The sequence below is a fragment of the Euprymna scolopes genome, chromosome 17 (assembly GCF_053919585.1).
Source record: "Euprymna scolopes isolate OS-2025 chromosome 17, ASM5391958v1, whole genome shotgun sequence".
Classification (NCBI taxonomy): Eukaryota; Metazoa; Mollusca; class Cephalopoda; order Sepiida; family Sepiolidae; genus Euprymna; species Euprymna scolopes.
This window is the reverse complement of record NC_136498.1, coordinates 14,640,258-14,666,123: the sequence shown is the minus strand read 5'-3', so window position 1 is coordinate 14,666,123 and position 25,866 is coordinate 14,640,258. Positions and strand designations below refer to the sequence as shown.

Genomic DNA, 25,866 nt, shown 5'->3' with positions numbered 1-25,866 from the left:
TACACATTAAAAACCAAACTCATACAAATGGTCACCCATCTGGTACTGGCCAGCCTCAGCTTAATAATACATTGAAATTTTCGTCACTGAAAAATAAGTTTTTTTGGCCTGTTTGGTCTTCCATAATTTTCTTCTTATCAAACGCAAACGTAAACAGTGTCGATCTAGACTCTAGATCGACGCGAAATATCTGGTTACCTATATGAATAAGTGGAATTATTTGGAATTCAGGTACTTATATAATATTTTTGCATATTCTCTTAGAAAATCATCCTAAATCTTAGACAATAAATAAATAAATTAATTATTTCAAAAACCTTTTTTTTTTAATATTCATGTACGTTTTTTGTGCAAGACAAAAAATATCAATTGTTAACTTTTTGGAAAAATTTAACATTTAAAATTTAATTAAAAATAGTAGAAAAAGTTTTACATTATTCTGTTTTCTATATGATAAAATTCAGAGTTTTATCTTTCTGGAAAAAAAAAAGTTACTCAGGAATAATGGATTTTAATAAATGTAATTTCGTTTTAAAAAACAACAACTTGATTTTGCGGCCATTTTTTTGTTATCTTTAAGTTTTAGTGGGAATGTATTGTGACAATACATTCCCACTAAGACTTAAAGATAACAAAAAAAAAAAAAAAAACCATAATGGATTCATAATAATTTGTGATCGTTAATTAATAAATATTGGAAATTTCATTAAAATTGGTTGATTCCCTGAATTTTGGTGAATTATTAAGTTAAGGGAGGGGTCAAAACGGTAAATTTTTACGACATATTATAAACACCCCAACCTCCCCATGTTAAGAAGGGCTATCGGAATAAACACCACCAACCCATCCTCGAAAGCCGTTTTTAACATGGGGAGGCTGAGGTAAGAGGGTTATTCCGAAAGCCGTTCTTAATATGCCGTGGTTGGAGGTATTTATACTACACTGGGGCAGGTCGAAAAAATAAAAAAATACGGTCAAAATATTTATACATTTTGGGATTCATTCATTTTTGACGGAAGTAGTTTTAACTTATGTTAACGCATTTGATTACTAAGTAAATAAATGCGTTAACATAAGTTAAAACTACTTCCGTAAATTTTACTTCACAACAAAAGGAGGGGTGTTGAGTAAAAATGAAAAAAAATAAATAAAATGATTTTCGATATTTGCTCAAAAATCAAAATACTAGTAGGGCATTATAATGTCACACGATTTGTGACATTGGATCGGTATTTTGTTTAATGGTTTTAAGTTGAATCTTTCCTAGGCATGGCCCCAAAATGTAGCCCCTTACATCCAAGGGATATGCTTTGTTAGGGGTAAACGGGTAGGAGTGTCAGAAGTCGCCATTAAGAAAAGGAGTGATTAATTAGACTTGCTATCTTTCGAAGCTTATAACAATATGAATAATGTAATTTAAACCCTAATTTTTTTTTTTTCAATACAAGGAGCAAAGACCAAACTTTAAAATAATAAAAGGTTTTATCGAAAAATATACAATATTTTTTTTAAATCGGTTTTCTTTAAAAAAGATTTAATGAAATTCAACGAATTTTAAATATAATAAATATATATAGATTAAACAAAATCACTTACCTATATAAAATACTAATCAATGGATGCTTTCATTTTTCATTTATGAGAATTTGTCCATATTTATATTTTATATTCCATGTATTTTTAAAATAAAAGAATTTTTTTAAGCAATCATTTGAAAAGACCGCCATTATGTAAGCACTGAAGAGCCAGTGCTCAAAACAACGAGATATTATAAAAGGGCTGACTGGGAAGCCATCAGAGATCTTATCAGAGATGCCCAATGGAAAAATATTTTCTCTCTCCCTGCTGAACAATGTGCAAATGAGACCACTGAATGGATCAAAACAGCAATGGAAGCACATGTTCCCATGCGGAAATTTTATAGCAAGCCCCACTCTCCCCAATGGTTTACTTTGACTTACGCAACTGCCATTGCTCAAAGGCAGCATGCATACCACAGATTTAATCGACATAAGACCAGTTCAAACAAACAGAAATATATAGAAACTAGAAATAATGTTAAAGAAATAGCGACAGCCAAGAGAATTTACTGAAACCACTAAAAAACTCATCGAAGCACAAAAATTAGGAAATCGTGACTTCTGGAAAATCTACAACAGTGTAGTAAATAATGGGCAATCAACAATTCCCCCACTAACCAACAATCACGAGGTTGTTTGCTCAGCAACCGACAAGGCTAATATGCTTGCCAGCCGGTTTGCCTCGAACTCCACACTGGACCCTTCCAACCACCCCCTCCCTGACTTTCCTTTGCGGACAGACGCCATGCTAGACGATCTAAAAATCACCCCTGCTCAGGTACATGCTATAATAAAAAATCTTGACACTTCTAAAGCATGTGGACCTGATCTCATCCCAGCTGTGCTATTAAAAAATGATCAGCCGAAGTAGCTCCAGTTCTCTCCAAACTCTACAACAAATGCCTTAATGAATCATGCTTTCCAGACTGTTGGAAAACTGCTTCTGTGGTACCAATATTCAAGAATTCTGGCGAAAGAACTGACCCATCAAATTATCGCCCCATTAGCCTCCTCCCACTTTTCGCCAAAATATTTGAGACCATAATTAACCATGCTCTAGTCCGGCACCTTACAGATGCTGAACTTCTGACTGACAAACAATATGGATTCAAACAAGCCCGTTCCACAGCTGACATCCTCACTGTAATCTCTGAACGTATATACCATTCACTGGACAAAGCGAGGGAGGACAGAGCGGTAGCTCTAGATATATCTAAGGCTTTTGACAGGGTATGGCACAAGGGCCTCCTCAGGAAAATTAAATCATACGGTATCACTGGTAGAATACTTAGCATAATTGAATCCTTCTTAGACAAGAGAAAAATCCAGGTTGTCCTCGACGGTCGAACATCAAAACAGTGTGATATAAATGCGGGAGTGCCTCAGGGGTCTATTCTTGAAGCTCTATTGTTCCTGATATTTATTAATGACCTCCCCGACAAAACTGCCTCTGAGATGGGTATATATGCTGATGACACTACACTCTATAACAGGCATGACAGGAAAACAAATGAACACATATCTAAAGAAATGGCAAAAACACTAGAGGATGACCTCCAATCTGTAGTGGAATGGGGACATAAATGGATGGTCACATTCAATGTTGCCAAGGCGAAACTGGTTTCCTTCAATAATTACAAGAAACCTTCTCTGCCATCAATAGCAATGGCCAGTGACTCCCTGTCTGAGAGGACATCTTTCAAACTGCTTGGCCTAACGTTCACAGGAAACATGAGCTGGAACAATTATATTGAAAATATTGCCAGGACCGATGCGAGAAAGGTAGGCTCTCTCTACTGTGCTAAAAAACTACTGACATCTGAAAGTATCCTGTACCTCTATAAGGCCACCATTCGCCCATGTATGGAGTATTATTGTCACATTTGGGCTGGTGCATCTGCTACTTGTCTCTCGCTCCTAGACAAGGCTCAAAAAAGAGTCGCCAATTCGATAGACCCTGAACTGGCATCTAAGCCTCAGCCTCTGTCCCATCGATGAAACGTTGCATCCCTCTGCCTGTTCTACAAGTATTTTAATGGTGAATGCTCTGACGAACTGTAGACACTTGAGCCCCCACGACGTAGACACCCTCGACAAACCCGACAGGCAGCTAAATCCCACCCCCACACAGTAGAGATCCCTAGATGTAAAAGATCTTTCTACTCAAGTAATTTCTTCCCCAGAACCGCTAGACTCTGGAATTTCCTGCTTCCATAGCTGTACTGACATGCAGAAGTTCAAGTACAACGTGAACCGACATCTTGCTGCTCAAATCCCTACATAGTGCCCCAGTAGTTGCTGCCCCTGATAGTAGCCCCCTACACCAAAGTGGCAATGTGCCTTGTTTGGGGTGAAAATGTAATAAAAAAAATTTAAAAAAATTACGTAAGCATAAGCCGGTATTTCTTGTCTTTTTTCTGTACTAGTGCACTTATTGATCTGTGCTGAAATAATAACGTTATTATTTAAAAAGCCATTCTTAACATGGGAAGGGGAGGGTGTTTGTACCTATTCTATACTTTAATCTTACAACATGTCATAAAACTTTAATTACACTTGGAAATACGATTTAAAAAATAGTGCGGATCAGTAAGTGCACTAGCACCCTTTTTTCTTGTTTTGAAATAAGGATGGGTAAAAGGGCCATAAAACGTAAAAACAACACATACGAGTGAGCCGTCAAGCCTTATGCGTGAAGAAAAAATATGGGTCACCGTAATTGAAAAATAATCACATTTTACTTATCAGTTTTTGCCTTTAAAAAAAAAAAAAAAAAAAAAAAAACACTCGACGAATTTTCGATTTTTTTTTTCTTCTTTCAAAGAAATACATGAGTTTTTGATTTAATATATTTTATTTCTTCTTTATCGAGTGAATTTTTTTTTAATATCTAAAAAAAAAAAAAAAAATACATTGAATGAAATAGAAAAAAATTGTCGTAATTTTACAAAATTTTCTGGACAATATAACAAGGTTATTTAAAAGAAAAAAAATTCAACGTGATTTTTTTAAAAAAAGGTTTTAAACTTTGGACTTTACAGGTAAATTTGCAAATAGCTATTCTTTTGTTTTTGTTTTAAATTAGCTTATTTTATTTATTGATCTTTTATCTTCAATTTGTGATATATAAATTTGATGTGAGAAAATTAATTATTTTCATTTTAATAGACATTTCAAAATAGGGGGTAGAGACATCAAGATTGTGTCAGAGGCGCTCGCTCGGTATGAAAGAATTACAGGGACCAAGGTAAACCGCAGCAAGTCCGTAGGACTGCGGTTGGGCGCCTGGAGTGGCAATGCCAACCTCCCGGCACCCTCAGCTGGATGGATGGCCCAGTTCGGATCCTTGGCGTGTGGTTCGGACCGGGTCTCTAGCTTGACAAAGATTGGTTGGAGGTACGGTCAAAGGTGGAGGCTGCAGTCAATTCGTGGCTTCCTAGGAAACTTTCCTTAAAGAGTAGAGCTGAGGCATGTGCCACTTACATCTTTCCTCTCATCCTGTACCGACTGGCTGTACTTCCCCTGCCTGCACAACACCTAACGGCTCTCACTGAACTCTTGTCCTCGCTTCTTTGGGACAGAGGAAGACACTAGTCAGCAGACAGGTCTGTATTTAACGTCCGTGTGAGGGAGGTTTGGGAATGCCGGACTTGAAGTGTCATCGAGACGCTGAGAGGCTGGCCATCCTGAGCCACTATATGCAAGACGATCAACCGTGGCACTCGTGGTTACTGCCGCCTTCCCTGACCTCGTTCTCGACCCTTCTATCGAGAGCCGTTGCAGGGCGCAGGGAGAATCTGCTTACATGAAAGAGTGCTGAGCCACGCTAAAACGACTGCCAAGGTCCACCGACCTTGTGACTGCTACCCGTAGGGAACTCCACTGGAATCTGGTGAAGGGGGCCACCAACGACCCGCTATGCATGCGTTTGGGTTGGCAGCAGAGTGAGATCCGCTCCACATGGGGCTGGGCACCAGGTTCGAGTCATCTGAACAATTCGGAGTTCTCTCTGACCTGGCGATTGGCCCGAAATGCACTTCCACTCAACAACATACAATGCAGTTCCGGGTTTTTGGAGTCGCCTGATTGTCCCCGTTGTGAGACAACGGCCATAGAAACAACTGATCACGATTTATTCGATTGCCGCGAACTCTGCCGGTACTGGTCGTATGTCAGCAATGTGATGGCTGGCATCGATCCTGAGCATCCTCGCCCAATTACCATATCCAATGTCGTGGACAACATGAGGCCGCCATGGGACCGGGAAAGACAAATGGTCTAGATTACGATCCTGGCCATGACGAGAATGGTGATTTGGACGTCGTGTCTTCAAGGTTGCCGAGGGGGTATTGTCTGATCACTTTCTTTAAACCCAACTATGGGTGTAGATCAGATGTGATAGAAGAAGGCTGCATCGTGTGGCATTTGGCAGAAGATGGATACATGTAGCAAGTTTGTGTGTATGAAGAGGAGCCAAATTTTAATACGTGTTCCCTGCCTAGATGTGGAACGCGCAGTTCCGTAAAGTAAAATTAAACAAGTAGCCTCTCAGCTAGCTGAGTGTGTGTTCCATCCCTCCCTGATTAGGAAGGCTCCAAGATCCCCACTCCCTCCTATTTGCAATTTTTGTTTTCACCCCTTCCTCTAAATTTCACCCATCTTGGAGAGAAAGAAATACAAACTAACCCCCATCCCTTACCCACAAAATTTTCTTTTCTCCATTCACCCCCATCTAGAGGGCACCCCCACTTAGAGACTGACCCGCAGAAGCGAGGTTCCTTTTACAAACCTAGTGGAATGGGCAGTCTATAAACTAGACGGGGTTGGGAGGGTCCTACTAATCACTTTTTGTTTTTTCTTCTCCCGCCCTCGACACAAATGAATTATACCATTTTTATTGTTATCTTTTTTGTTTTTTACTCGTCAATAAAAAATGTTTTAAAAATTGGGAGTTAAGTAGGATGTCCCCCAGTACGAAAGGGTGAATGCGGTATTACGGTGAAAAAAGATACTAGCTGGGAGAAACTTTTGATTTTGTTTAGTTCTGGAGTGACAAAGATGACCAACGACCCCCACAATCCCCCCTTTTGAGTTGGCCATGTGCCTAAGTTTTTTGTTCATTGTTGATTTTCACTGTATTTTTAACATGAATAAAAGATTTAATATCTCAAAGTGTAGTATCTGTTCTTACTACATGCTGTACTTGTGTTTGTAACTTTGTGATATAAAGTGGGGGATCACTTTTCTGTATTAATTTAATGTAAAATGATCACCCACTTTACAACCAGTCAGTCTCAAAGTCATTCAAGTCATTATCCAGATCATTCAAGTTGTTTTTGAAGGATTCCAGTTATTTCAAGTCATTCAAGTCATTCTTAAGATCATTCAATTCATCCTTAAGTTCATTAAAGTCATTTACTTTTTATTTATTTAAGTCATTTCAGCCCATTTTTCGGTCATTTTAGTTTATCTTTAAGAATTTCATGTCAATCCTACATTCATGCATTCATTCATTACACGAGAGCATGTGACTAACGGCTATTGGCCTTGTTTCTTAATTGAGTCTCTTCCTGCGACTGAGGTAATGAAATGAAGTAGAAAAGTAAAAGTTCTCGGTTAGAAATAACCAATCCTTTTTTAAGAATAAATAACCAACATAAAAGTCCATCGCTTACTTTAGCAGAGAGATAGAAAAGGGTAAAAAATCCGTTTCTGTGGAAAATTTATTATCAGTTGCGCGTGCATTTAACGTCCCGTGGATGGAATCGATGATGATGTTTACAGCATACTGGCTGAGGTCGGCTAATTGGTTTTGGCGCAAAATGCACTATTTATAGATTTCAAGCTGGCTCCACGAACACCGTCAGAAAAAAATATTTTTGAAATTTGTTTTCTTCGTAATCCGTAAAATACAGAAATTATATTTAAAGTTTTAGTTTTCTGTTCGTCTATGTCCATTTTTTTCCCCATGTTTTTCATCAAAATGTGTAGCGTATTTTCATCAGCTACATGGTTAGAAATACTATACTCTGCTATAGTCTTCATCTTCATATCAGTGCAGAATACATGAATGCGAAAATGAAGTTGCCATAACTATTAAAAGAGAATCATACCATAATATGAACATTGGTTAAAAACTAAGAAAATATAGTAAACATTGTAAACATAATACCGAGTTATCTACCCTTGACCCGAGTTCTTCAGGAAGGAGAGAGAAAAAGGCTGTCATGGCGAACCCAATAAAGGTACACATGTACATCGCTTATCGAGATTAACTACCGTATCTTGTTGTCTTTCCCTTATGAGTGAGGCCCTTCCCTCTTAACTATATATGGTGTCAGAAGTGGGATAAAAACAAAAAATAACAAAACAAACGAAAAATACAATGACCCACGCTAAATAAGAAACATGAAAATACGTACAAAGGACACATCCTCACCACGTGGTAAACTTTATTCATTTCTTTGTTTGTTTTTTAATATCCACTTATTTAATATCCAGTCACTATACATATTCTATACACTTTGGCATTCTAGTTAAACACAAAAATGTCTAACCTAAACGAAGCTTAATCAAAACACACAGAAAACCCAAGTGACCAGTGATAGAACCTGACTTGTCAGACAACAAATGGGTCATTTTTAAGAATGCATGGCTTCGTTATAAAGAGATGACGCAACTTACCGACCCCACAGAAATCCGAAATGAGCTACGGTCTGCATGCAGTTCATTTCTCAATGAAATGTTGTTCAACTTCATTGGTCCGGATGCCCTGAATAATACCACCGAGGAACAACTGCTAGAATATATTAAATCCGTCGCAGTGAAAAAAAACCCCGTCCATCCTGAGGTATACCATCAGCAATTCTTTGTAATAAAGCAAAGTGATGGGGAGACTATCACATCCTTTATTTCCCGGTTGAAATCACAAGCGATGCTCTGCGCTTTCAATTGTGGCAACCAACAATGTGCAATGTCATTTTCTTTTCAAATCTCAAATCATTGCCGGATTATGGGACACCTCCCAGTAGAGCAAAATTTTAGCAGAGATTATGTCCCTGCCAACTCTAAATGACTTAACTAGATGTCTCTTGACTCTGGAATCTACCACCAGAACATCAAATCACTTCCGACCAGCAGAGATAACACAAGTGGCCCAATTTAAATCTGCGTCATCAAAAAAGTTTCCATCACCGAATAAGGCGAAAGAATGATGGCAAATGCAAAGGTTGTGGACACAAGACACACCCAAAAGGACGAAGACAATGCCTCGTTTGGGGCATATCATGCCACAAATGTGGCAAAGAGAACCACTTCTCAACTACATGCCACGGCACAGCGTCGTCAAATGCCATAATGAGAGACTACCCAAATGACAGCCAGGATGAAGATTCTTCATTCATATCGACAATGACTGTGCAACCTGAATGACTAGAAGAAGAAGAGGGGATCCCGCATGGTGCATGGACCAATAACAAGTTCACACCAGACCGACCAGAGCCACCTCCATTTTTCAATATTACCATCACATTAGATACAAAGGCCCACCAACACCTCGGAAGATTCAGACATACAAATATGAAACACCAACCCATCCAATTGCCCGGGAGCTCAGACAAGTACAGCTGGTGTGGACTTATTAAACAATCTTGGGTGCACTTCTGAACATCTGCTGCGCACTAGGCACCAGTTACATGCCGTTAATGATGACAACCTGCCCATCATGGGGGCCTAATTGCCACGATGTTATGCGGTAAGGCAGCATGTTCATAGGTGATATACGTGAGCCCAAGGGTTAAGGGCCTGTATATATCACAAACGGCTCTGAAAAAACTAAAAATTATCAACAACGACTTTCCAGCACAACTTAGTAGTCTGGTAGCCACAACGAAGATGGACCCCAAACCAACTGACCAAATGTTAGCCCCTTGCGGATGCTCATATAGATCACCATGCCCACCACTACCAGACAAGCTGCCATTTCCCGCCACACCTGAATATCAAGGAGAGATAGAAAGCTGGATCAAATGCCACTTTGCCAGCAGTGCATTTAATACATGTACGCACCAGAAATTGCAGACTATGACCGGAGAACAGCTTACTATCACATTCCTCAACAACCACCAACCTAAGGCTGTTCACCAACCAATCCCTGTATCCCATCACTGGAACGAGGCTGTCAAATCCCAGCTTGATGCAGATGTAGCACTGAACATCATTGAACAAGTGCCAGCAGGGACACCAACAACATGTGTTCGAGAATGATCACAGTGCCCAAAAAAGATGGCAGCCCTTGTAGAATGGTCGACCTCCAAAATTTAAATGCAGTGACAAGACAGGAAACACACCACACACCCTCTCCATTCAATCTTGTCAACATGATACCCCCAGAAAAAAAGAAAACTATTCTGGATGCCTGGAACGGATATCACAATGTTCCTCTGGCTGTGAAAGCACGGGATGCCACCACTTTCATAACAGAATGGGGCAGATACAGGTATTTTCAAGCTCCCCAAGGTTTTCAAGCATCCAATGATGGTTACACAAAGAGATTCGACACCATTATAGAAGGTTTCCCTCGTGTGGCTCGCTGTGTGGACGACTATCTTGTGGGATGATGATATGGCACTGTCCTTTTGGCACACCATTAGATACATCATACTATGTGCTGAAAATGAAATAGTATTTAACCCAGAAAAATTCCAATTTGCAAAAGACAATGTAGAGTTTGCTGACTTCGACATCAGCCTAACAGGGTACAAACCATCTCAAAAATTACTTGAGGGCATCAGAAACTTCCCATCACTGACAAACATTAGAGGAGTTAGATCTTTCTTTGGTTTGATTAACCAAGTTTCATATGCGTTTGCCCAAGCACCCATCATGTCGCCCTTCAGAGAACTACTGAAACATAACAGTAGGTTTTACTGGGACGATACATTGGAACAACTCTTCCAGCAATCCAAGGAAACAATCTTAGAAAGCATCCAGGATGGCGTTTGATTGAAATAAATCGCCAACATGTCTGATTACAGACTGGAGTTGAGCAGGAATACGATTTACCCTACTCCAAAAACATTGTGCATGCCCATCCACAATGGACCACCGTTGTGGGCCAGGACATTGGAAAGTTGTATATACTGGCTCCCGATGCACTAGACCTGCTGAAAACCGGTATGTACCAATTGAAGGGGAAGTTTTAGCTATGAAGTTTGGATTGGAAAGCTGCAAAATGTTTGTTTTAGGCTGCCCCCACCTGATACTTGTTATTGACCAAAAACCCCTTGTGCCGATATTCAATGATCGTAGCTTGGATGAAATACAAACTCCCAGGATTTTAGATATCAGAGAGCAGACCCTGATGTACCAGTTCAGGGCCATATCAATACCAGGCAACACCAATGGTGGAGCAAATGCCATGTCTCGTATCCCTACACCGACCACCAAAATCACAGCAGCTGAATCGGACAACCAAGAAACATCTATCAAGATGGCACGCATACAGCAAGAAGTCACGATGGATCACCAATACCTGAACCTCGTGGAAACAATAGAAAAGGGATTCCTTGGAGACAAGGATCTTCTACAGCCAAATATTAAAGAATTCTGGAATATGCGAAGTGACCTATACACAGTTCAGTCTCTAGTATTCAAGGAAGGCCGCATATTAATTCCAAAAAGCCTACGTTGCAAACTCATCGACCAACTCCATGTTGGCCACCAGGGGGTCAATATTATGAGAAGCAATGCCAGACATTTTCTTTGGCCTGGTATGGGAGCACAATTGCAGGAAAAGCGCAATCAATGCAAGCGCTGTAACGAAATTGCCCCATCAAACCACAAAGAATCCGCAATAAAGCCTGTCCACCCAGACTACCCTTTCCAGTTGACAGTAACATATTTTCAACATGGCTGGATGGAAATATATGATATATGTTGACAGATATTCAGGTTGGATAGAGGTATCCTCAATGCAACAAGACGCCAGGATCTCTGCAGTATGCAACATCTTATGCAGGTATTTCATGAATTATGGTGTGCCGGAGGAAATTGCTTGTGACGGTGGACCCCGATACAACTCTGATGAGTGGAGGACATTTCTCAAAACATGGGGCATATCCCTTTGAGTCTCGTTGGCATATTATCCACAAAGCAATGGCAGAGCCGAGACAGCTATCAAGCACATGAAGACGATATTAACAGCAAATATTAGCCCCAATGGTTCACTGGATACGGACGAAGTGGCAAAAGCACTGTTACTCCATCGCAACACACCACCATCTGACATAGGTGCATCACCATCAGAACTTCTATTCGCTTTCCCCCTGAATGACCACTTACCAAACCCTACAAAATTTTGCCGTGAATGGTTGGACATGCATGAGAGGGCAACTAATCAGCAGTTCCTCAATAACACGAAACACACTGAAAACAGGCAACAACTCAACCCACTAAGAATCAGGGAACATGTGTCAATTCAAAACTAACATGGACACAAACCCTTGCGCTGGGACAACACTGGCACAGTTGTTGAAACTCTCTCTCACAGACACTACCACATATTAGTTGATGGCAGCAGGAGAACCACACTCCAAAACCGCCGTCACCTTCGCAAAATAAGCACAAATAGCCGCAACCTGGCTCATGATGATGATACCCTACCAGATGACCTACCAAACAACAGAATCAGGATCTATTCCCCACAATCACCTACAATGCCAAACTCAGTACATCCAGATAGCCAACAACACCCTCAAATACAAATAACACCAACCCCACCTTCCACACCAGGTACTCAAATAAAGAACGAACTCCTGAAAATGACAGATATAATACAGAACGAAAGATCTGAAGCCAGGTCTATCCGTAACAGATGATTACCATCTAGATTTAAGGACTTCCAGCTTGGATTAAAAAAAAATAAATAAATAAATAAATAAAATAACATGTAAACATAATACCGAGTTATGTACCCTAGACGTGAGCTCTCCATGAAGGAGAGATAAAAAGATTGTCATGGCGGACCCAATAAAGGTACACATGTACGTCCCTTATTGAGATTAACTACCGTGTCTTGTCTTTCCCTTATGAGTGAGGCCTTTCCCTCTAAACTATAGAAACATCTACGATATTAAATCAGGGTGGGGGTGAATTTGGGGAGGGACATTATTATTTATTTATTATTTTATTTTTATTATTATTATTTCTTCTTCACTCCTTAGGAGTTGTCTCACAGGCCATCATCAGTGACGCTACGCTATGCTCACTGGCAGTAACATGTGGTGTTCCCTGGAGACCAAGTGACAACAAGTCTCCTCAGATTTCCAGTGTTCTCCACCTCTTAACCATTGTGCAGATGATTGCATGTTATCGCAACAGCCGTTGTCATTGATTTCTCGTTGGCATCGGCCATTGGTGTTTCCTGGGGTTTGGGTGACAAAATGCCTCCCCAAGGTATCAGATTTGAACTACACACTTCCAGTGGAAATTTGGTTAGTACTCTCCCACCTCGGTCTTTCCATCCTCCCTGACCCTTCACAACTAGTTGGTGTGACGCTATGGTGAGCTACGATGTTCACTCTTTCGCTGCCGGAAATTCAAGTGCCCCGAGACGTTTTCTGCGCAAGCGGCTAGAGGCGCCCTTTTTCTTTTTACTGAATTGCTCTGGAGGTTCAATGTTTTGATTTTTTTTACTTCTTTTCCCCACAATAATAGTAAAATTAATTAATAAATAATAAACAAATGTAAGAAACATTGGAAAAGGCCAAAACTGGCGACCCACCGACGTGATTATTTTGAACACGCAAACATTTCTATAAAAAAAAAAAAAAAAAAGGCTATCTTCTGATGCTTCAAGTAACCAATCTTTTGATGTGAATTTCAATGAAACTAAACAAAATGAAAACCCAAGAAATAATTTCACTAGAAATTCACCATGGACCAACAAACAAACAAAAAAACTGCCTTCTAATACTTCAAATAACCAACTTTTGATGTGAATTTCAACAAAAGTAAATAAAAAACTCAAGAAACAATTTCACCAAGGTCGCGAAAAACTATGGAAATTCAACAAAAATAAAAAAAAATTTTGTATGAAAACGATAAAACAAATCCTTCTGAATATAAAAATCTACTTTTCCAAAAAAAAAAAAAAAAAAAAAAAAAAATTTTTTAACATAAAAACCTATCTTCATAACAAAATTATAAAAGACAACATACAGCAAAAGTGTGAATAACAAAAGGGAAAACTAAAATGGCAGAAAACGAAGTCGACATGGCAGCAGAACAAGATAAACCAGTGCAGTCAATTGCGATGAAAACTCCGGCATTTATTGATTCAAATGTACTAGCTTGGTTTTCAATAATGGAAGCCCAGTTCAGTATTATGAACATTAAGCAACCAAGACAAAAATTTTATCATATTCTCGCGTCACTACCAACGGATATAGTTGGAAAATTACAAAACAGCATACTGGAATCAAAAGACTTTGATAAGTTAAAAGATGCTGTGATTAATCAGTATGAAAAATCAAAGCCTGAAATGCTGGACAAACTAATGTCATCTTCAATCATGACAGGACGTCCTTCGATTTATTTGAATGAACTCATGTCGTTAGCAGGTAGAATTGGTGTTGGAGAAGACATTGTCCGACATAAGTTCATCCAAGCCCTACCTCATTCGATCAAACCCGTGGTACCAGCACAAATTGATCTCGATCTGGAAAGACTTGGTAAAATGTCCGATGACCTGCTGTTATATTTTAATAGACAGGAAGCCACGCATATACAACAGATATCATGGAACCAAAACCATCGTAACCAGAGTGATGACGGATCTCAAAGAAAAAGTAATCCGTCACAAAAATCATATAATTGTCCAAATGGAGTTCGTCCTTTTAACAAGGATCAGAGACCCAAAATCTGCCGTTCACATCTATATTTTGCCGAACGTGCAAAATATTGCAAACCATGGTGTAAATGGCCAGACAAACGGAATGTACAAATGCAACCCAGTTCTCGTCCTGCCTCCCCTGCTTTTAGTAAAACATCGGAAAACTAACCCGGCGAAGCGTGATAGCTTCCACATCTTCGCCGCTTCTTGAAGTAGCCGCACGGTTAGGAGCTATAAAATTGAATTTTGTTGTGGATACGGGAGCTGCAATATCTGTAATCCCAAGAAAATATATAAGCGGTATAGTTATATACCCAACAAACATCTCAATTGTGTCAGCTAACGGTCAGAACATTGAATGTTCCGGTCAAGCAGTATTAAACCTGGCACTTCATAACTTGAGGCGTGATTTCACTTGGACCTTTCTCATTGCAGAAACTACCAGACCTCTCCTAGGTTATGATTTTCTGAATCATTTTGGATTAATAGTTGATTGCACAAATAACAAATTGATTGATCAAACAACCAAAAGATATTCAAACGCACAGCCATCACCAATACTTATGAACATTGCTTTATGCTCGGATAACGTTGCCGACACAACAGTTCACACAATTTCACAAAAATATCCCAACTTAATTTCTCCACATCGCGATTCCAATGCAACAAAACCTAAAGTGTTTCATAGAATTGAAACTGGCAGTAACCCTCCATCTTTCTCTAAAACGAGGCAGTTATCAGCCCAGAAATACAACATAGCAAAAGAGGAATTCAGGAAACTCCAGAATGCCGGAATTATATCCCCCTCTAAATCAGAGTGGAGTTCGGCCTTGCACATGGTGAATAAATCTGATGGGACTTATAGACCTGTAGGTGACTACAGGTTACTAAACACTATAACAAAACCAGATCGATACCAAGTGCTAAACATAAATTCCTTGTCATCAAAACTGCACGGTAAGAAAGTTTTTTCAAAAATTGATTTATCTTCTGCTTATCACCAAGTACCAGTCCATCCGGATGATGTATGCAAAACAGCCATCACAACACCCTTCGGTTTATATGAGTACAATTACATGCCTTTCGGTTTGCGGAACGCATCTAGTACTTTCCAAAGGATGATGGACAATATTTTCCGCGACATCGATTGTATTTTTATATACATCGATGATATTCTTATTTTCTCAAATAGTGAAGAAGAGCATTCCAAACACCTCGATACTGTTTTACAGAAACTCAGTGAGTATGACCTTAAAATTTCCCTTTCTAAATGTATTTTCAATGTTTTTCAACTTGAATTTTTGGGATTTCACATATCTGTTGATGGTCTTAAGCCAAGTGACAAGAAAATCCGCGAATTAAATGAATTTCCTCAACCAAACGATTCAAAATCACTGTGTCGATTCCTTGGCATGGCAAATTTTTACAGAAAATTAGTTCCAAATTTCAGTGAAATCAGTTTACCACTCACCGAGTGTATTCGGTTGAATCAAAAATCTAAGAAAATAGATTTTACAAAGGAGGAAGTTGAATCCTTTGAAAGGATAAAAACAAGTTTATCAGGTGTAACCGCTCTACCTTATCCCGATTCAAAAGCTACTAATTATCAGCTTGTTACGGACAGTTCCAGTTACGCTGTTGGAGCAGCACTTCATCAAATGATTGACAATCAACCAATTCCTATTGGATTCTTTTCAAAAAAGTTATCACAAACTCAACAAAAATATTCTACCTTTGACAGAGAATTGCTAGCTGCTTATTTAGCAGTTTTGTATTTTAAACATCAGGTGGAAGGCAGAAACTTGTTGTTATTAACAGATCATAAACCGCTCTGCAGCGCCTTTAAAAACCAAACACCTTTAAAATCCGATAGACAACAGCGTCACCTTTGTTTCTTGAGTGAATATGTGACTGATATTTCACACATAAAAGGTTCACAGAACATTGTAGCTGATTGCTTATCGCGACCAGCGTATGCAATCACAATTGATATTTGTGACTTACAGGAGATGGCCAATCACCAAACCACTGATGAAGAAACAAAAACTCTATGTGATCAACTGAAGCCGTATCAGATTAATGAACATAATACAATCCTATGTGACGTGTCTTTACCTTTTCCACGACCTTTTGTCACACAAAAGCTCCGGAAATCTGTTTTTGACAGTTTACACAACTTGTCACACCCTGGAATTGCTGCTTCAACTAAATTGATAACTTCCAGATATTTTTGGCCCAAAATGGCCAAGTCAATAAAGGAATGGTGCAAGGAATGTCAGCATTGCCAACAAGCAAAGATAAACAAACACACAAAAAGTGACGTGCATCCATTTGAATTGCCATCCAGCAGATTTCAAACTGTACACATTGACATTGTTGGCCCTCTACCACCAGTCAAGAGCAAAACAGACCCGTATTTCTCTCCCTATCGTTATTTATTAACATGCATCGATAGAAATACGAGATGGGTAGAGGCTTGTCCATTGACCGAAATAACTGCAGCGTCAGTATCAACTGCTTTTGTTGATCTGTGGATATCGCGATTTGGTGTGCCCCTCCATGTCGTTACAGACAGAGGTAGCCAATTCGAGTCTGAGCTGTTCTCAGAACTGTCAAAAATTATAGGGTTTCACAGGCTGAGAACGACTTCGTACCATCCCCAAGCAAACGGAATGATCGAGCGAGCACACAGAACATTAAAGACAGCAATTATTGCCAGAAGAGATTCTTGGTTGTCTGCTCTTCCTATAGTTCTTCTAGGTATCAGGATTACACCCAACGATTCCAATTATTCACCATTTACTGCAGTTACGGGTGCTAATGCACAGATACCTAGATTGTTAATCGATGCATACGAGGATGCAAACATTGATATAACAGATGCTCACATAAAAGCTCTAGCTGAGGAGATGCGGAAATTTGACACAGACAGATTATCCAGTGGACACCTCCATTCTTTACCTACTGTGTACATTCCTAAGGATCTTCAAATTTGTGACAGCGTCTGGTTGAGAACAGACAGGATTCGAAAATCTATGGAAGCTCCATATACAGGTCCATTCCAAGTAGTACATCGTCATGGCAAATATTTTACTATTAAAATGTCTGATGATGTACACAGTAACGTTTCCATAGATAGATTGAAGCCTGCATATTCTTCAACAACGTCAAAAGATTTTGTTCCACCCCTTCCAGTATCTGACACTTTTGTATCTTCCTCTGATACAGAGGTTGAAAAGAAACAAACTAAATCAAAGTCCGGAAGAACCATCAGGTGGAAGAAGGACAACACATATTTTTATTATTAAAAATAAAAATGATGTAAAAATTTTCTAAAAAAAAAAAAAAAAAAATTTTTTTTTTCCCAACCTACATTTACATGTAAATATACTACCAAACTTTCCTTCACAAAAAAAACCCAAAGCTATTTATCATGAACGATGAACCTTTAAACTCCGTTTACTGGGCGGAAAGTTATATGGTGAGCTACGATGTTCACTCTTTCGCTGCCGGAAATTCAAGTGCCCCGAGACGTTTTCTGCGCAAGCGGCTAGAGGCGCCCTTTTTCTTTTTACTGAATTGCTCTGGAGGTTCAATGTTTTGATTTTTTTTTGACCAATCAGAGAGTTTTCCGGGCTGTCGGAAATTACGTGTCTGGGAGCCGGTGAAAATCTTTAAAAACCTCTGTATTTTCCAAAAAAAGTGCAGTTAACAAAATTCAGAGATAGTGTTGAAAGATATATATATCACTACCGTCTGCAGCTAAAAACTAACGCGACAACACTGTGAACGTAGCAGGCGAGTCGGCTGATAAAACAATGTGGGCGAACACACAGACACAGTAACTAACTTTTGTATTCCCCCTTCTACTATCGCATGCTCATTTTTAATTAATTTTATGTAAACAATTATTTTAAAACTTCCTTAATCTCAACTAATTCCCCCCTTTTGTTCACTCATAAATGAACTATTATTTTCATTGAAATATTTCCTAAAAAGTAATAAATCTTTTTTTATAAATTGAGAGTTAACTGTATTTGTTTTGTTGATATATTTTCTACGAAAGAACATCGTAAATTCGACTCTCTGTCTTGCTCTCTTTACTTCTTTTCCCCACAATAATAGTAAAATTAATTAATAAATAATAAACAAATGTAAGAAACATTGGAAAAGGCCAAAACGCCAGTCTCTCTCTCGGTAGCCGTGGTTCAAATCGATAATAATTAAAAAAAAAAAAAAAAAAAAATTAAGTAAAACGAAAAGAAAAGTTAAATTCAAGGTTTGCAATATATTTTTGCGACGAAATACTTTAAAAGTACACGCGAATTCATTCATTATTGTGAAATTATTCAAAATTGAAATAAAGCACAAGCGCAACTGAATTATTTTTTTTTACACTTAAAATTTAAATCAATGTATCCAAACGGTCCTTCAAGTTTTACGATATCTTTTTGTTAATTAAATTGTTAGATCAAAGTACAGAATAGTTACAATACATCCGTCAGCCCGGTAACATAAGTGCATAAGTACCAATAAAGTGATTTTTAATATCATATATTCAGCTAAATCCATAACAAGCGACACTTGAATTAATGGTTTGTTTTATTGATGTTACACCGTAATCACGTGATTAAAATTGAAGCAGACGAAACATTCGGAGTCAAAAGAGTAAGGAGAATCAAAAAATATTAGCACTTTATTTGAAGCTTCTTTTAAATGGTAAAAAAGTTAGGATGATAATATTAAATTAAATTACAGTTACATCGTCTTACATATGAGGGGGGGGGGGCTGTGGCGCCCGTTCTAACGTTTTCACTAAATAATTATGTTCATTTATAAAATAAAGAAAAAAAAGTTAATGTTCTACACATTATTTACAGACCAAACTACTTATAGAAAATATAACGTTTTGTTTAATAATTTCTATCAAATAAATGTTTTTGTAAAATTAACGAATTTTTTTTTTTTTTTTTTTTACTTGAATAACATTTTTAAAGGCCAAACTGCTTTATAATAGACTAAATTCGCAAGATTTGGCCTTAAAGCATGTTTATGTCACATGACCCATCACTTCCGGCCACAACCTGATAAATAACTTCCTGTTTTAGCTATTTTGAAAAAGAACCGCTATTCCCGTTTTTTTTTTATTACAAAAAAAAAAAAAAAAAGTCTCTGAACAGGGCTAATAATGGTCTAACGCCTTTCAGTAGAGGAATTTTATACACTAGCATCCAACATGGACATAATGAATATGAATAAAATTTGGAGAACGTATGAGGACGCGAAGGCATTTTTAAGATTAAAAAATATACTTCGCTGTGAAATTCCTCTGTGTACAATGTGTGGGAGAGAAATGACTGAAGTAAAACGGTCAAAAAAGAATTATACCTGTTGCTGGCGATGTCCTTCACATAAAGAAATACACATATCCATTAAACAGGGCAGCTTTTTAGAAGGGGTACAGCTGACTCTGCAAACATTTATTAAACTGCTTTATTTTTGGTCTCATAAGATACCAGTGACAACGTGTGCGGATATGGCGGGCATTACTACACGCACAGCTATTGTATGGTATGGCTACTTTCGAGATATTTGCTCGAAGCAATTAATCGAAAACCCTATGAAATTAGGGGGTAGCGGTGTAATTGTGCAGATCCACGTGTCTTTGATTTCTAAAAGACAAGATCGTAAAACCGGCACGATACCAGAGAAATGGGTTTTTGCGGGTAAGGATACGTTGTCAAAAATCGGCTTCTTGCGATATGTGCCGGACACAGAAGCCGAAACGTTGTTTCCTATTATTAAGAAAATGATATTACCCGGCAGCATAATTTATTCGAGCACAGAGATAGTTTACGAAAAAATCTCAGACATACCTGTGAGCCCGCCATACATCCATAAAACAGTGAATAATTCGGAGTCTTGTGTAGATTCTGTGTCTAATGTAAACACAAAAACAGTGGAAGATATGTGGACGATTTGCAAAAGCCGATTTACAACCATGTATGGTACCTCACTGTCAAGATTACCATCACATTTGGATGAATTCATGTGGAGACAACAATACGGTCATTCAGGGAGCGATTCATTTAATAATATGTTATTACATATTTCGCAGTGTTATAAAATAAATTAAAGTTAAATAAAATAAAATTGCAACTCTGTATCTGACTAATGTGCTCTAGAGTATAAAGACTTACCTTTAAAGGCGCTTCTACACTATTGGAACGAGATTTCGTCAATCGTAATACATACTGTTTGTTTACAAAGCCATTTGGCGGAAGTGACGTACGACATACGGATGACCAAAACTGTATAGAATTAACTTTTTTTTTTTTTTTTTTAGAAGTTTTATTTAAAGTCTTTATTCGAACTTAATGGATTTTTTTTTTTATTTTAGATTCATGAACTGTTTTTTCATCATTAATGTTTATGAACGTTTACCTAACTTTTATAATAAAAGTTAGGTAAACGTCGATATCGAAATTTTGAAATTAAAGTAAATTTTCAGAGTAGGTTAGGTCCACCTCCACAATTTTCTTTTAAATGACAACTTTTATAGATTTGCGACTATGCTGAATACGAAAATCGCATTGAAATGTTGCAGAAATAATTAGTTATTGAGATATAAAAAGTTGTATTATGCTTTGTATTCTTTGGCGGCCATCTTTTTTACGCGCGTGCAGTGTCAGTCATAAATGAGTAGATTTGTTTATGGCACGCGCGTAAAAAAGATGGCCTCCAAAGATGCAAAACACAACTTTTTATATCTCGATAACTACTTATTTCTGCAAAATTTCAATGCGATTTTCGTATTCAGCATTGAATAAAACCTTTAAAAGTTGTCATTTAAAAGAAATTGTGGAGCTGGACCTAATCTAAAAAAATTTCAATGCGATTTTCGTATTCAGCATTGAATAAAACCTTTAAAAGTTGTCATTTAAAAGAAATTGTGGAGCTGGACCTAATCTAAAAAAAAATACCGTTAGTTTTATTTAAAAAAAAAAAAAAAGTTTTTTATTACATTATGTGAAATAAAGGATTAATGATTGCTCGAGAAGAGAAGGATCAGCGTGCACTTACCTTGAATACTAACCAAGAAGAATTGTTGTTGTCATTCACCCTTTTAAAGTTTTATTTTGTGCTCCGGATCACGTGATAGTTAATCATCTGATCCTTCCATTATCTAAGAGGGGAGATTTCCTTGTCTTCTCTCACTTTTTTTTCACCACAAATTGATTCAGTTGCCGGCGATTGAAAGTAAATCTTTTCCACTTTCGTCTGGCGAAGATACTACAAGACGGTTACGTCGCGGAAGGGGGCAATTCTTTTGCAACCTAAGGTAAGTGCATTGCTCCCTTCTCGATTTGAGCAGTCATTGATTCTTTGCTGGAAATTAATTTTTTCACATATTTGCGAAAGAACCCCCATACTAACATGGATGTGAATCAACCAGATTTAAGGAAGAGAATTTCTCTTCTTTGGACTAAAATCCGAATGATTCTGGAGATGGCCAATCTGGAGGATGAACTCTCTGTTAAATCCTTCTCTGCGCTGCAGAAATCGGTGGAGGAATATTTGACTGAAGTAGACATATGTGTTAGTAAAATCCAACTTCAATCTTCTGAGGAAGAAGATTGGATTCAAATTGAGAAGAAGTCTCTTGCACACACCCTGAGATTCCGAAGAGAAAAAGCTCCTCCCAGCGGCCATGGACTCTCTGAGTCTTCCATGTTCCCCAGAAGTTGGAAGAGTTGGGGCCTCATTTACTGTAAAACCACCTCAAATTCAGATCACGGGACCCACCTTCGATGGATTGGACATGCAATCTAACCCTATGAGCTTCAAGGATTTCTTGTCACGTTTTGAGAATTGTGTAGCTGGCATGGCCAATGATGCCGAAAGACTGAATTTTTTGAAGTGTTCACTGTCTGACTAACCCCTGTTGTTGATTAATCATCTTTCCATCAGCAACAGAAATTATAAGGTGGCTCTTTTGGTCCTGAAGAGCGAGTACTTTGATGAAGATGAAATAGTAGATAACATCTTCCAAGACATATTAGATTTTTCCTGTAAACAGGACAGATCCGTTACTGCCCTGGCTAACTACATATCCAAAGTAGCTTCCCTATTGGCTGAGTTGGAGGGCTCCTTCGACTGTTCGTTTTCAAACGACCTTTCTTCTGGGGCTCGGCTTATGGCCAAGATTCTCTTTGCAAAATTTCCCAAGGAGGTCAAGGGGGAGTTGATCTTAATTTCGGATAGGAGAATCCCCACCTTGTCATCAATTCTGAGAGATACTAAGGAAGCTGTTAAACGTCTCCTTATTAAGGGGGATAAGATCCCTGGCTCGGCTTGTAACCCTATACGGGGGACCTTAGGGAATGTACCTTCAGGACCTAGATCCGGTACTTCATGGAGAGATTCCTCTATTCAGTCCAACTCAGCCTGTAGCATTCATGGTGAAAAATTCTCGAGCCTTACCCCTGTTTTGTGTGTTACCTTTGGTAGGGGTGACAAAAGTGTTTCCGTCAACTGTTTATTGGACACAAGCAGTGGATGGACTTATTTGTCCAGTAAGGTCTTGGATCACCTCGGTCACTTGGAGTCCATTGGACATGATTGTGAAATTAGGCTGACTACCATCCTTGGAGATTGCGACAGGCGTTTTAAAGAGGTAGCATTGGAGGCTAGCATTGGATCCTGTTGTCCATTTTCCCTGACGGTGTTGGTATACGAAAATATTGATATTTCGGTACACATCAAGAATCTGGATTTTATTTTGGATGAATTTGAACGCCTCAAATGTCCCTTAGCCGCCAGATTTAACAGAGGCACAAATTTTATTCCAATTCATGGAATAATTGGGCTGGATGTCATTCAACATTTAGGGAGCCTTCAATTGGTTCCTTGTTTGCTTGGACAGGCATTTTTGACACCAATAGGACTAGTCCCCTTCGGTGAGGTGAAGCAGTTTTTACATACTGACCATTCTGTGGACAAGAACTCAGAATGCCTTACCTTCGATGCTGTACTTGCGTCGACTGCTGAGGTCAACCCATCTCACCTATGTTTTGTGCTGGAGTCTCAGGGCACCTATGAAGACCCTCTAAGTGATTTCTTCCCTGAAAGTGATGTACAAAGGGGTTTGGAGAAGATGTTCAGTGTAGAGTCACTGGGTATTGAAGAACAGGAACTGTCTAATTATGATGAACAAAAGATTGCTCTCTTTCGACAGTCTATTTCATTTAAGGATAACTAATATTACGTTCAGTTGCCATGGGAGGACGATAAGATCTCTTGTGTTCCTTTCAACCATGCAGTGGCTCTGCGAATATTGGAATGTGTCATGCAGAGATTGGAGAAGAGGCAACTTTATCATGAATATTTGAAGGTTTTCCATCAGCAGGAACGGGATGGAATTATAGAGGAGATCTTCGTGCCTCCTCAACGGTTCGGAGAGTTTGTCTGGATTCCGCACAGGCCTCTCCTGAAATTGGACCCTACCTCCACCACTAAGATTCGGCCAGTGTTCAACTGTTGTTGGTGACTCTCCTTCCCTTAACGAGGCTACCTACCAGGGAATAAATCTTACTAGTGACCTACTAGATTTGTTACTTACCTTTCGTGCTAATAAGCACGTGTTAGCAGATATTAAGAAGGCCTTCTTAATGATCCGTCCGAAGCTTGAATCGGACAGGAATAAGATCTGTTTTTTCCTAAAAGAAGGAGGTCGCCTACGCTGCTTCAGATACAACACAATTATTTTTGGGTATGCCGCTAGTTCATTTATATTAAATTATGTCCTTAAATACCATGCAGTGCAGTTTCCCATGGATAATTGTAGATCCATGATGGAGAATCGGTTTTATGTGGATAATTTGGTTATGTCGCACGATGAACTGTGCCAGTTATATACACTCACTCGGGAACGATTGTGTCAGGGAGGATTCGAACTGCAGTCCTGTAATTCTAACCATGTGGCGATTCAAAACAAAATGCAGGAGCATGGTTCCCTGAGTGACCATGGCAACAAATGGGAGAAGGTGCTCGGATATGGATACTGTCCTCTCTCAGACACTTTTTGTGTAGCAGCTGTTAAGTGCGACTCTAGTGCCTTTACAAAGAGACAGATCCTCAGCGAGACAGCTAGAGTCTATGACCCGTTATTATTGTGCCTACCGGTTTCATTACGTGGCCGTATTTTGTTGAGTGAACTTTGGAAGAAGGGACTGGGATGGGATGTAACGGTCCCACCGGAATACTTGTCCTTATGGAGGAAGCTTTCTCTTGATCTCTCTGAGCTGGAGACCGTCTCCTTCCCCAGAAGAGCACTCAGCGAGAATGAGGCTGGCAAACTTTTTCTTTTCTGCGATGCATCTCCAGAGGCATATGGCTTCGCAGCATATGTAGTGCAAAATTGTCAATCTGGTCTGGTGTTTGCAAAAGCTAGGGTGGCTCCCTTGAAAAAGAAAACTCTACCCACCTTAGAACTTATGGCCGTGTTTTTGGCTCTCCGGTGCCTGCCTACCTTGTTGAGGAATTTTTTAGGGTTCTCTTCCTCTGAGATTCATGTAGCCACAGATTCGCAGGTGGTCCTCTCTTGGCTGATTTCCGGAACAATTGTAAGCAGAAACCTCTTTGCCCGGAATAGACTGAAGGACATCCAACAGATGAGTGCTGAGTTGGGAGCCACACTAGGTTTCTCGCCCTCATTTCTTTATGTCTCAATGACTGAGAATCCTGACGATTTGATCACTAGGGGTTAACTTTGAAAAGGTTCAAGGCTTGCCTTCAATTCTGGTGTTCTGGTCCGGATTGGTTAAGTAGCGGGATCAGTCCATGGGCTGCACAGCAGTTGCCTTGCCTCAGCCAGCACAGCCAAGTGGTGGCCCGTTCTTCTTGGAATGCTGCCATCCTACAGGGAGAGGAACCACCTACAGTTCTTCCTCTCGAAAGATTTTCTTCTTTCACCAAGCTATTGAGAGTGACTTCCTTGGTCCTCAGATTCATCCATCGGCTGCGTCGGTTAGAAGTTGACACGGAAAGGCTTGCAGCCGTTCTGCTGATGAAAACGATACAGCGCCAGACATATGCTGAGGAACTAGCATTCCAGCGGGATTCCTCAGGTAGGACAGTTCCAGGTTTGGTGCGTGATCTCGACCTGTTCATTGATGGTGAGGATCTTATCAGGTCAGGTGGCAGAATTGCAAGGTCTCTCCATTTCGGCCCGGAAGTTAAACACCCTGTTCTGTTAGCAAAATATCACCCAGTAACTTGGCTTATAATAATGGATGCGCATACAAGGTGTCAACACTTGGGGGTTGCATCCACTCTGGCAGAGTTAAGACAGTGTGGTTACTGGGTGCCCAAGGGGAGACAAGCAGTGAAAAC

The 25,866-nt window shown here is 39.2% G+C and overlaps 2 protein-coding genes across 6 annotated transcripts in view; one reads left to right on the top strand and one right to left on the bottom strand.

Annotated features, from left to right (window-relative positions):
- LOC145296676 (recQ-mediated genome instability protein 2-like) overlaps positions 1–21,368 on the bottom strand; it is a 49,781-nt gene extending 28,413 nt beyond the window's left edge. For 2 of the 5 annotated variants that reach the window (XM_080142625.1, XM_080142624.1), the window contains exon 1: positions 20,673–20,820. The gene's annotated coding sequence lies outside the window, so the exon portion shown is untranslated. Of the gene's footprint in view, positions 1–19,860; positions 20,252–20,348; positions 20,567–20,672 lie in introns of those variants that run through there. The other 3 variants (XM_080142623.1, XM_080142627.1, XM_080142628.1) reach the window with 3 other exon arrangements.
- A 2,958-nt stretch (positions 21,369–24,326) lies between these two features.
- LOC145296632 (uncharacterized) lies at positions 24,327–25,241 on the top strand. The gene has a single exon (XM_080142559.1). The coding sequence runs from the start codon at positions 24,327–24,329 to the stop codon at positions 25,239–25,241; it is 915 nt and encodes a 304-aa protein (XP_079998685.1).
- Positions 25,242–25,866: the final 625 nt, after the last annotated feature.